This window comes from Mustela erminea, chromosome X (assembly GCF_009829155.1).
Source record: "Mustela erminea isolate mMusErm1 chromosome X, mMusErm1.Pri, whole genome shotgun sequence".
In the NCBI taxonomy this organism is placed as follows: domain Eukaryota; kingdom Metazoa; phylum Chordata; class Mammalia; order Carnivora; family Mustelidae; genus Mustela; species Mustela erminea.
Window position 1 is genome coordinate 15862268 of NC_045635.1, and position 13336 is coordinate 15875603.

The following is a 13336-nucleotide window of genomic DNA, read 5'->3' on the forward strand; positions in this document are numbered from 1 at the left end:
TTGACAAGATAAATTCTGAAGTGGAATTCTATAAAACTGTCTTGGTTTCTTCCACAAGCAAATGGTAGGAAAAAACAGGGTAGAGTGTTCTGGAAAAACAGAAGTTTGAGAAATAGAACCAAATGAAAGGTTCAGATGTGATCTGGGACTACGGAGACACAGTTTTGGAGAAAACCTGAAAAATCTGTTTTTTTTTGTTTGTTTGTTTGTTTTTTAACTTTCTTAAAAAATTTCTTATTTCTTTTCAGTGTAACAGTATTCATTGTTTTTGCACCACACCCAGTGCTCCATGCAATCACTGGTATTAGTGGATACCTTAGCAGTGTCTTGTTAGGTGTGGTCATATTAGAAAACATCCATACTTTCTAGTGATGCAACCTGCAGTAGGCGAGAAATGGCATGCGTGGAATGCTTAAAATATTTCAATTAAGAGATGAAGCACATGTGGCAAAATCTTCATGACTGCTGAATCTGCATGACTGATATATGTGTTCATTCTATTAACACTATTTTTATGAATTACATTAGAAATTTTTCATAATTAAACAGAGAAAAGCAAGCAAAGAAGGAATGGTCAAGCAGGAGACCAAAAGAGGAGCTGTTAGGGAGGCAGAGGCAGCAGATGGGAGTAGGAAGATCTAAATGGGGAGAAAGTGGCCAACAGTGTCAGATACTTCCAGAGGCAACTTTCTTACCTGTCTTCTCTAAAATGGCTCCTGCCCCTACTCCTTCCCTCACACTTCAAGAATAATCTGGTTCATTATGTCTATTGCTCCTATTATTATCTGAAGTTATTACATTCATTTGTTTAAATATTAATTCCTTGTCTCCCCCTAGGATGCAAGCACTGTGAGACGACAGAAGATCCTGTCAGTCTTGTTCACACTGCATCCTATATAGATGTAGCAAGACCTCAATCATCTGTTGAATGAATTGTGTGAACAAATGGTGCAGAGAGTCACCTTTCTAACAGTCTGCCACTGGGTTAAGCAACCAGATCACTGCTGACCAGAGTAAGAGAAGTTTCAGGAGATTGGTGGGAATGAACCACCAATGGGCTGCTGAATAAAAGCAGCCAAGAAATGGTGCCAGAAAGCACATACAATTCTTTAAAGAGGCTTTCTGTTGAAAGGATGCAGAAAGATGGTGCAGAAAGCTGAAAGGAAGCCAGGTCAAAGAAAGGGTTGTTTTTTGTTTGTTTGTTTGTTTTGAAATTAAGAGTATATTCGTTAGCTGAAAAGAAGGGGCCAGGATTGATGGAGTAATGAAGGTTCAGGGAACAGTCACTTATATAGCAAATTATTTTTTATTGAGGAGAATAACAAAGTGCAAAACAAACAAACAAACCCTACACAACCCCAACATCACCAACTTACACAGTTCACGGATTTACCAAAAAGTGAACAGTCATGTGGCCAAGAAATGTAACACTGTAACCCGTCATTCAATGTTAACCACTTTTCTTATTTTGCCTTAGCTGTTGCCATCTACATATGGGCCTTAAAAACTACGCTTTAGTTTGTCTGCTTTAAAACTTTATGAACAGAGGGGCAACCGGGTGGCTCAGTCAGTTAAGCGACAGCCTTCGGCTCACGTCATGATCCTGGGACCCTAGGATCAAGCCCCACATAGAGCTTGCTACTACCTCTCCTCACCCCTGGCTCATGCTCTCTCTCTCAAATAAATAAATAAAATCTTTGGGAAAAGAAAAACCAAAAAAACTTTACAAATAGAACCATATATTTATTTATTCTTTTGTGTCTGAACTGTTTTTGCTCAACATCCTTACACAATTAATCCAAGTACCGGCATATAACTGGTTTGTTCATTTTCTTTGCTGTATAGTATACTGCACCCCTGGGCCAAAGGCCTCAGTCTGCTTTTGAAAGGCTTTCGAGCTAAGAATGGTTTTTACGTTATTTTTAGGATTTTATTTGAGAGCAAGCAAGCATGAGTGGCGGGGAAGAACAAAGGGCAGGAACAAGCAGACTGCGCGCTGAGGGTGGAGTCCAACATGGGGTTTGATCCCACGACCCTGAGACCAGGACCTGAGCTGAAATCTAGAGTCCGAGGCTTAACTGACTGGGCCATCCAGGTGCCCAGAGACCCAGGTTTTAACATTTTTAAAGTGTTGGAAATAAACAGTAAAGAATAAGAATATGTGACAAACAGTGTATGTGGCTTGCAAAGTCTAAAATATTTACAGATCATATGTCAACCCCTGCTCTATCTCATTTATGAATATATCATAATTTATTAATCTACTCTACTGCTAGTGATCCATTTTCCACTTTTTGACCATTATAAATAATGCTGCTATGAACATCTTTGTTCTAGTTTCTTGATGTACAAGTACCTTGATACATGTAAATTGGGTGCATGCGTACGAGTGGGATTACTGGATGAGGGTATACATATGTTTGGCTTTAGAAGATAATGTCAAAAACTGTTTGCCAAAGGTTTTAAGAACTTTCCAGCTATGGATGACAGTTGCCACTGCTCCACATCCTGTCAGCACTTTATATTGTTTAGCCATTCTGGTGGGTATGCAATTGTAGCCCATTGTGGTTGTAATTTGTATTTTTTAAAAAGATTTTGTTTATTTATTTATTTGACAGACAAAGATCACAAGTAGGCAGAGAGGCAGGCAGAGAGAGAGGAGGAAGCAGGCTCCCCACCGAGCAGAGAGCCCGATGCGGGGCTCAATCCCAGGACCCTGGGATCATGACCTGAGCTGAAGGCAGAGGCTTTAACCCACTGAGCCACCCAGGCGCCCTGTAATTTGCATTTTCTGATTTACATATTAGAATCAGTTTATCAAGTTTCACACAAAAAACCTCTTAAATGCACATACAAATAAGTATGAAAAAAATGTATCATATCTCATGAATCATTTTCTATTGTTGATTACATGTTGAAATGACATCTTGGCTATACTGGGTTAAATAAAATATATTATAATCTATACTAAATTTTTTGACTTTTTAAATGTTGCTACTAAAAAAGTTAAAATTACACAGTAATTTTACATTACATTTCTATTGGAAAATGCTCATCTATACAAACCCACATCTTTACAATACTGTGTCTGTCATAATGTGAATATGGCACAACCTTACAGAACAATCCTTTAAATTTTTATTTTTTTCCTTTATTTATTTATTTGACAGACAGAGATCACAAGCAGGCAGAAAGGCAGGCAGAGAGAGAAGGAGGAAGCAGGCTCCCCGCAAAGTAGAGAGCCTGATGCGGGGCTCAATCCCAGGACCCTAGGATCATGACTGAGCTGAAGGCAGAGGCTTTAACCCACTTGAGCCACCCAGGCACCCATTAAATTTTCTTTAAATAAAATTTCCTAGTTTTCTGCATAGAGATTTTACATAACTTTTGCTACATTTATCCCTAATTATTTGAGTTTTTTATACTACTGCAAATATTATCTTTTTAAAAAATTTTATTTTCTGTTGCTACTATGTAGATATAAAAATAGATTTTATTTATTCACCTCTGATCCAACAACTTTGCTAAACTCTTAATTCCAAGAATGTATATGAAGATTTGGATTTTCTACGGACACAGTCATGTTGTACAAATAAGAACAATCTTATTTCTTCTTTTTGAACCTTAAATCTTATTTCTTTTCCTGGCCTTATTATACTTGCTAGTATCTCTAGGACAACATGAAGAGAAGTGGAATAATTGATGTCCTTGTCATATGCCAAATTTTAAAGGTGAAGCTTTCACTGTGTTAACATTAACATGAAGATTATATGAGTACTCCTTTGGAGATGTAACCCAGAGCCCTGGATCCCTGTGTTTCTGCTTGGGGCAGGGGCCTGGTCTCTGGCTGTACTTGGTGGAGGGCATGAATAAGGGCCAAAAGCTCCAACATTTGTGTGCCCAGAATTGAAAAAAAGGAACATGAGTACTCTAAATCTACGGGGCTTGTTCATATTTGAAACACATTAACATTAACGCCATAATATCAATGAATAAAATTTCACATTTCAGTTTGAAGCATTTATTTCTAAATCTCATCAAAACATATTCACTAGGGAGTACTTAAGGAGTACTTACTTAAGAATCATAGTCATTGTTTCTTTTCGATCTTTTCCTTGGAAAGGTAGTGTACCAGTGAGCATTTCAAACTACAAAAAGGCAACATCATCAGGGATATTAGTCAAGAAGTATAAAATCTCAAGGCCAGAAAATAAAAAAGCATCATCTTACTTCAAACTAAATCTTGTAAAATTGCTATATAATAAAACAAGTGATTTATACTTCTACCATATTACTGAACTCAAAAAACACCCCAATCCTTACCATTAACACACCAAAAGACCACCAGTCTGCACTTTGAGTGTGGCCTCGACGATTAACTACTTCGGGAGCCATGTATTCCACAGTTCCACAGAAAGAATAGGCCTTCTTTTCATGGTCAATAGACTCTTTACTTAGGCCAAAATCTGCCAAAATAAATACATAATTCATAACTATCCTACAATAATTTCCACACTTCAAGTTTAAGCTTTGAGTTCCAATATTTACATTTATTAAAAATTCTAATCCAAGTTTTCAAGGCAATGTGTTACTCAATATTTGAACCACAATCAACTTTAAAAGAAATTATATAGAGTAGAAGAGAATATTTTAATAAAATGAGGATTTTTACCTGTTAACTTGATGTGACCTTCTTCATCAAGAAGTATGCTGAAAGAAAACAAATTCAGAAAATCTTTCAAACCACTAGATACTTATAGAACCTAGAACTGAAACTACTGTGTTAAGCACCAGATCACATTTCTTCTAAAATATTGTTTTAGACTGTGATAAGGGAAAGGTAAAAAAGGAGAAAAATTTTTTTGGACACACATACATAACAAAACCCAAAGGCAAATCCTTATAAACGTGTATTAAGGGCATTTGAAAACAATAACGAAAAGAACTAAAACTTATATTCTTTCTAATTTCTAGTTGCTCTTTGTAATGCTTTTCTGCAGAGGTGGCCTAACTAAAATCCTTAGTGCTTGCACAACAGACAGAGGGTCCACATATTTCGGTCAACTGCATTAAAGTTGTCATTTTCTTGGTCATTTTTTAGGTATTTGACTCAATCATTCTTTCCTAGTTTCTCTATCCAATCCTCTTTTTCTTTTCTTTCCTTTTTTTTCTGTCTTTTTTTTTTTTTTTAGAGTCGGGGAGCGGAAGGAGAGAGAATCTTAAGCAGGCTTGATGCTAGACACAGAGCTTGATCTCAGAATCCGGAGATCATGATCTGAGCCCAAATCAAGAGTTGGACACTTAACCAACTGAGCCAGCCAGGCGCCCCTTATCCAATCTGTGTAAGTTCTCCAGTGTTTTCTTTCTTTCTCAGTAAACTCTGAGCTTCTAGGTTTGACCTTATTCATCTTGTTGCTCAGCACCTGGTAGAGTAAAGACAAATAAGAAACATATGTTGAATGCATGGGACCAGTCTACAAAAGGCCAATACGGCATTCCAAATAGTTTGGGCTTCTTCCCAAGGGCACTGAAGATCATATAAAGTTTATATGCATGAAATGTAGAGATAATCAGATCTGCATTTTCATAAAACAGTTCAGAGGGGAAAATAAAGGGTATATAGTGAGCTCTTAAATATGGATCATGAAGAACAAATGGAGAAGACACTAGGTTTCTGGCTTTAGGAGATACTTGAGTAGAGAATAATGTTATTAATTAACAAGCTATAGGAAGGGATAAGTACTAGGCTGCAGGCCAATAATTCTATTTCTGGATAGGCGGATAGGCATTTTAGTATATTGACTTGAAGTGCCAAGTAATAAACTGTTTCACTTATATTCAAAGCCATTCTATAACACAGATATTTCTTTACTTTTAATTCTAACTTAAAAAATGTGAAAGCCAGGGTGCCTGGATGGTTCAGTGGTTTAAGGCCTCTGCCTTCAGCTCGAGTCATGATCCTGGGTTCCTGGGATCGAGCCCTGCATCTGGCTCTCTGCTCAGCAGGGAGCCTTCTTCCTCCTCTCTCTCTGCCTGCCTCTCTGCCTACTTGTGATCTCTCTCTGTCAAATAAATAAATAAAATCTTAAAAAAAAACATGAAAGCCAAATTTTGCTATAATAAAATTTTACTGTGTCAAAAATACTACCAACCTTTCTATGTCATCAATTCAAATAGGAGTACAATAAAGTTTACCACTGAGGATAATTCAGTAGGGACTTATTTTTCATGTCTTCATAAGGGACTTATAAAAAAAATACAAGCCTAATTATGCTCAATTACAAAGCAGACTAACCATTTCCAGAATATAAAGCGAATTATTAGGTATGCTAGAGATTATCCTCCCTCTGTCTAATAAATACATGAAAGACAATTCTAAAAACAAAGCTTCAAATCACTCTTGGTAATTTTGGGGAAAAAAAAAGAGAGAGAACATAGCTAAGCTAACAGAACATTACTTATGCCTTCTATAGCAAATGCATTTTTTTAAGATAACCATGTCCACCCTTTACCTTTGAAAGAAAAAGCCAACTGTATTACTTTCAATAGGCAAAGTTCCTTTTCAACTACTAATAATCATTTTCAACCATATTTATTATAACACAGTTCTGGTTTAAAAGAATGTGGCAAACCCCTTACAGTGCATAAAACAACTGGTCTAAAAACTGAAATTTCTTCCAAGTTCTATATGATGGTATATAGTTGGATTATTTAACAACTAAATGTTACTTAAACTAATAGTGTCATCTAGGCATCTCTGTGAAAGATCTCACTTCTTACTTACATTTGATCTTATTTGACTCTTAAGAAAGCCCCATGCTGTATACATAATTTTATGACCAATGCTAATCCAATGGTTTACAATAAATACATTCAACTAAATGATATAAAACACTAACACATATTTTATTATGTTTAATCATATGTTTATAGTAATTTTTTTCTTCTAAAGACCATATGCTTGAATATTTATTCTCACTAGGAATTATATTTTGTGTCTTTATAGTTTGAAATCAGGAAAATGATGAGAAAAAACAAAACTTAGTAATTGTCTGGGGAATAACAATGGATGCATACAAAACTTATCCAAAACCAAAATGTATGAAAAATGAAAGTAAAATGTGAAAGTATAATAATTTCTAAATGATCATGTAAACAGGATCCCAAAGGATCATTTCCTATTATAATATATAATTTAAATTTTGCATGTAACATTTTAATGTAAGTAATATCCAAATTCTTTTTTTTAAAGATTTTTTGAGAGAGACAGAGAGAATGTGAGTGTGAGTCGGGGATGGGGGGCAGAGGGAGAAGGAGAGAATCTTAAGCAGGCTCCACGCCTAGCACAGAGCCTGATAAAGGGCTCCATGTCACAACCCTGAGATCATGACCTGAGCTGAAATCGAGTTGGACACTTAACTGACTGAGCCACCCAGGCGCCCCAAATACTAGCTTCTTGATACTTGCTACTACAAAAACAATGGGAAATTTGCTCAACTCACACTAAGAATTTGAAATGATGAGGAGAAGAAAATTTTTAGGGGCTCAGGTCATGATCTTGAGGTTGTGGGACTGAGCCCCACATCAGGCTCCACACCTGGTGTGGAGCCTGTTTAAGATTCTCTCTCTCCCTCTCCCCACCTCCCCGCAAAAATTCAATAAACGGTATTTGAAGGAAAGCATTAACTCTATGCTATCCTTCATACCAAAAAATTTCCAGAGGGAGTTAAAAGTTAAAAAAGAAACCATAAAAAAAAAAAAAAAGAAACCATAAAATGAGAATGTAAGTATCTGATTATGGGATTGGAAAAGGCTTCCTAAGACTAAAAGTCATGCAAGAGATAACAAAAGTCTGGTAGATCTAAGAAAAAAATACTTGTGTAGGTAAAAATAGAATAAGTTAAAATTAAAATACAAACAAAAGACTATTTGTAATATATGTCAAACGGTTAAATTCTTAATTCTAAAGGTATCTTATAAAACAACAGGAAAAAAATATTCCAAGATAAATGAAGGCCATAAACAGAAAATCACACAAAAATACAAACTGTCAATAAACATATGCACATGGATTTCAACCTCATTAAAAATAAAAAAATGCAGGGGCGCCTGGCTGGCTCAGTTGTTAAGCGTCTGCCTTCCGCTCAGGTCACAATCCCAGGGTTCTGGGATCGAGCCCCACATCTGGCTCCCTGCTGGACAGGGAGTCTGCTTCCTCTCCCTTGTGCTTGTGCTCCCTCTCTTGTTGTATATCTCTCTGTCCAATGAATAAATAAAATCTTAAAAAAAATGCAAATGAAAACATAACATATTATGATTGGCAGATTTTTAGAAGTATAAGATTACATAGTGTTATCAGAAATGTGAAGCACAGGTACTCTAATATAATTCTTGTGGTAGTTCTACAAAGTAATTTTATTTTTTATTACCTCTTAGATAATTTTATTACATTGTATTCAACTTAGTAGCATAACTCCTTACTTTTCTGGTTTTAAGTCTCTATAGATTATTCCCAGGCTATGTAGATGGTCTAAAGCAAGTGCAAGTTCGGCCAAGTAGAATTTGACATCTTCTTCTGTGAACATCACCTAAAATAAAATAATATTTTTTTGTCTTATTTTCTGTGTCTGTAGCTTTTATTTAAAATTCCATCCTAGAGTTTAAATATTTAAAAATTTATAAACACACTAATCACATGTAGTTTTATCCACTTTACTAATGAAAGGAAATTTGCAAAAATCCCTGACTGATCAAATCAGTCAACTAATCACTTTCTAAATGCTAAATGTGCACTGTGGGGGAAATAATTTTACATTTTATCAAGTAACATCTATATTCAGATTGTGCCATTGTTGCCCTACCACAGTAACATCTTAGAAATGAAAAGTGATCTTTTAAATGCATGCTGAATTTCCAGTATTAATTGTTTAAGGATACCTTGATATTTATTGCTTCTGAAAACTGGAACTAAAAGATGCAGGACAAAAGACAAAGACATTTTATCAATTTAAACTCCCACTTTCAGAATAATTTCAAAAGGTAGGAAAAGAATTCTTTTTGGCTCTAATTAAGACTCTTGTGCCACTAGAGAAAACACAATAAACATAATATTGAAATATAAAAAAGTTTTAGTTAAAACAGGATGCATATAGATAGATTAAAAATAGAGATTAATTACATACCTCTTTGGATAAGCGTGTAAACAAATCTCCTCCCCTGAGAAAATCCAAAATAAGATACAACTTCCCTTCAGTTTGAAAAGCTGAATGAAGAAATGAGAATTTCTGTTTAATCCACCAGTTTATTTTTTTTGGCTTACATTAGGTCAACTCATTCACAAATTATTATTATTGAATAATGAATATTATATTATTTTAAGCAAATTAATGATTATATCATAGATCTAAATTTATTTTTTATGAGAAGATAACCACTGATTTCTCTTAGTGTCCATGTGGAAATGTTAAAGGCAGAGTTTTTTATTATGGAACCATTAGAACATTTATTGCATTTTCTTCAGGCCACAGTCTCCCAGGAATACAGTAGTTCTAAAACATGTGATCAATCAGGATGCCTAGGTGGCTCAGTGGGTTAAGCCACTACCTTTGGCTCAGGGTCCTGGGATCCCATCAGGCTCTCTGCTCAGCAGGAAGCCTGATTCCCCCTCCCTTCTGCCTGCTTCTGCCTACTTATGATCTCTCTCTGTCAAATAATAAAATCTTTCTTAAAAATGTGATCAATAAGAAAAATTCCCAACATGGTTACTTAACGATGAAACAAAATACAAGAACCGTATCACTTAAGTGCAGGAAAAATGTGGGTTTAAGTACACAAGGCTTTAATTACACGAAGAACCACCACAACTTTACCCAGTGAGAGAAAGCACATACACCTTCGGGGAAAAGAAAGGTGATAAAAGCTTCAGGATGTTGACATTAGGGATCTTTCTCACTTTTAAGAAAAGTTGGGCTAACACATATGGACTATAAACTGCTGGTACACTGTTACTAATTATATAATATAATACAAATATATAAATATATAATAAATCCTTATTATAATAAAGAACAATGATTATTATTACCTATTCCTATGGCTATTACTCAGAAACATAAGTATAAATGCAATAAAGGCTTCTAAAGTTTAAGAAGTAATGGTTTAATTTCCATGATTTTATTTATCTGTTAAACACATATAAATATATACTAATATTTATGTACATTATTTATGTACATAATATTTATGCAAATATTTATGTACATTAATATATCTGAATGCACTTAGGGAGTGGAGGATCAGGTGGAGGGAGGAGGTTCCAAGTGGTTTTGAACTTACCATAATGTAACTTGACAATAAAAGGATGATTAACTTCTACCAAGATATCACGCTCCATTTTTGTCCGAACACGATCTCGAACTACAAAATATTGTACATATGGCTGTATTACAATAGCTTTCAGAGACAATCTTTAAAACAAAATCTCTTTGGTGCCTATTTTAAATTAAATTATGCTAAAGTGTGAATTCATATTTTCATACATACCAATAAAACCATTTATATGTACAAATAAAACTATGAGTCTCGAATTTTTTAAATTAATGTATTTTTTGCTAAATTATATAGCTAGACAAAACTGTTCATGTTTATAAATAAAATCTGTGCTTTACATGTAAAAATACATACAGAGAACATATCAGAATTTTAATCAGATGTTGGCTTTAACATCAAATTTATAAGTATTTTAATCAAAGTTATAAAAAATGACCAAAAAAGAGTAACTTTTTAAAAAATGAAGCATCCCAATGAAATACTAAAACACACAAGAAAATGGAATAGGTTTTACTAACCCCTACCAATCCTATCAACTCAATTTAACAAGCATTCATTAAGCAACTATAAAATGTGACAGACATGGTGAATGATGGATATACCCAAAAAGGTCTATTTTTGGGGAAGGAGGAGAGAAAGGGGAGAAGAAATAATGTGGTGCAGCTGAAAGAGCAAAGGCTTTTTGGGGTTAAATCAGATTCAGATCTGTGTAATCTTAAGCAAGTTACCTACTCAAACTCTTTGAGCCTCCATTGCCTCTCATCTATGAAGTAGAGATAACACCACTGTACCTGTGTAGGCTGTGTGACCATTTGAGATAAGGTCTGTACATCCCAGAGCCTGGTATATAGGAGATAGTCAATTAAATGGTAGCTATAGCACCATGAATATGATAAAGGGATAAAATGACTTATTACTAGCAATTAGGTAGTACAGAAAGAAATTCAGGGAAGGAAAAGATGAGTAGGAAAGCATGAAGGAAGAGGTGGAGTTAGGCACTTTTGGAGTGGAATTTAGATGGATGGGAAGGTCAGACCTAAAGAAGAGAAGTCCAGGTATGGAGTGCCAGAGCAAGCAAGGACATGGAGGCATGCATAAGGAAGAGAAAGGAACCAAATTGTATGGAAATTGGGGAGGTTAAACTGGAAAGACCCAGATTCTTGACAATCTGGAATGGCAGATAAATTTATGTTTCATCTTACAGGTAAAGCTCTCTTTTACCAATCAATGATTCCCTGAGCAAATTCTATGTAACCGGTACCGTGAGACACAAATACAAACAAAATATTCTTCAGGAAGTTCATAATCTGATGGGAATGACAGACAACTAACTAAATAGAATACATTCTGGTAAGTATTCTGTGTTGGTAGCTCAATAGATTTAAGAAGTGAACATGATTATTCATTAAAATTTTATTATTTTTTTCTGTTGCATAATAAGGATAAATCATAAATGACTTGCATTCTTCAGGCCAGAAGGACTGAATGGTTATGTCAAAGATTAAGCAGAAAGAACCAGGAAAAGAGTAGGGGGAGGAGGGTAGGGACAGAGAAAAAGATGAACTGGTATTCTCTTCAATATAAAGTGACCAGATATTTAAAAACAGAAATAAGACCCCTGGAAAAAAAGAAACAAAGAATCTAAAACAAAATCCTATGTTTCCGATTCTACCAATTTTCCATTTTCAATTGGGAGATTTCAGTGCCAGCGACTGAAAATGGGCAAACCAGATATAGAAATCATTTTGCTATTGAGATCTACAAAGCTCTTTTAAATGACTCAGTATCACTCTCTGATTTCATTATCTTATCCTATCACAACAACTGGTGTCTTCTATCCAACAGACCGTTTCTATTATTTATAAAAATGAGGTTCATCACCTAGCTCTGCTGATAACTCTGTTCCAGTCTAGCCCACATTTGTGCTTTTATACTGCTACCCATATGATCTTGGATTCAGTTTCTATTACCTTAAAGCTGAATTCCAAATTTCTATCTTTCGATAATTATACAAGGATTACAAAGTTTATCACTTAAAACACACCTCTCTGCTCAGTGAGCAGCAAAAATAACCATCAGTATATTTACTGCATATCCCTCATCTATTATTCTATCACAATGAAAAGACCAATTATTTGGGAGTCAGGAACTACAGGTTTCAGTGGCCCTGCTAGTAACTAGATGAATTACCTGCTCAAATTCTTACACTGCTCAGGGACTTCCTGCTTCCTTCTCTATAAAATGAGAGGCTAGAAAAGATGATTTTTTCCCATTATGATTATGATTATCTTGTGAAGTGGTTTCCTTACATGTAACGCTGATGAGAACTTGTTTAGTTGAAAATGAGCAGCGAGATTTACTTACTCAAGAATTCCTTCATTTTGTCTGAGGTAGGACTGTGTAATAATTCTAATCTGGTTTCTTTTATCATGTAAAGTCCCACTGACAAATATAAATAATCCTAAAATCAAGAATTTTGATTAGGATATACTGGTTTAGAAGAAGGCATGTTTTATATTGGCTAAACTTTAAACCCTAAAATAGAATTTGTTAATAATGACTCATGCTGGCAAAGCAACCACATTCCTCTGAGATAATTTTTCTCATATAGTAGCTATTAGATTTTAAATCCTCCTTGACTTGAATGTAAGAGTGAACAAGAAGAAATGCTGTTTATGTTTCTAGGATTATGTATTAAGAAACTTTGAGACCCACAGACTACTGTATTAGGACAAAAGTCCCTACAAACTCAACTTAACACTAATGACTTCTACTTGACCCCATTTATTGTATTAATAGGAAACCTGAAATGGAAAGAGACTTCTGGTTAAACATAAATGTTTTACTTTCTACATTCTTCCAAAGCTCCAATGAAATTATGATAATGGAAAAATTATGCATAAGCTCACAAGGACAAAGAACAGGGTGAGAAAGCAAGAGCCTAAGATGAGTAAGTGGTAACTTACACAGTAGATAAGAGAAAGCTAAAAGCTAAGCCTGAGGGAAT

At 34.9% G+C, this 13336-nt stretch overlaps 1 protein-coding gene across 8 annotated transcripts in view; it reads right to left on the reverse strand.

Moving 5' to 3' along the window:
• The window catches only part of RPS6KA3 (ribosomal protein S6 kinase A3), a 112274-nt gene that overhangs the window by 30549 nt on the left and 68389 nt on the right, over nucleotides 1–13336 (reverse strand). For all 8 annotated transcript variants that reach the window (XM_032329465.1, XM_032329460.1, XM_032329459.1 and 5 more), the window contains 6 exons: nucleotides 10336–10416; nucleotides 9183–9262; nucleotides 8482–8588; nucleotides 4673–4710; nucleotides 4324–4466; nucleotides 4078–4148 (listed from right to left, as the gene is read on the reverse strand). In XM_032329465.1, the coding sequence (XP_032185356.1) occupies nucleotides 4078–4148; nucleotides 4324–4466; nucleotides 4673–4710; nucleotides 8482–8588; nucleotides 9183–9262; nucleotides 10336–10416 (520 nt within the window). The remainder of the gene's footprint in view (nucleotides 1–4077; nucleotides 4149–4323; nucleotides 4467–4672; nucleotides 4711–8481; nucleotides 8589–9182; nucleotides 9263–10335; nucleotides 10417–13336) is intronic.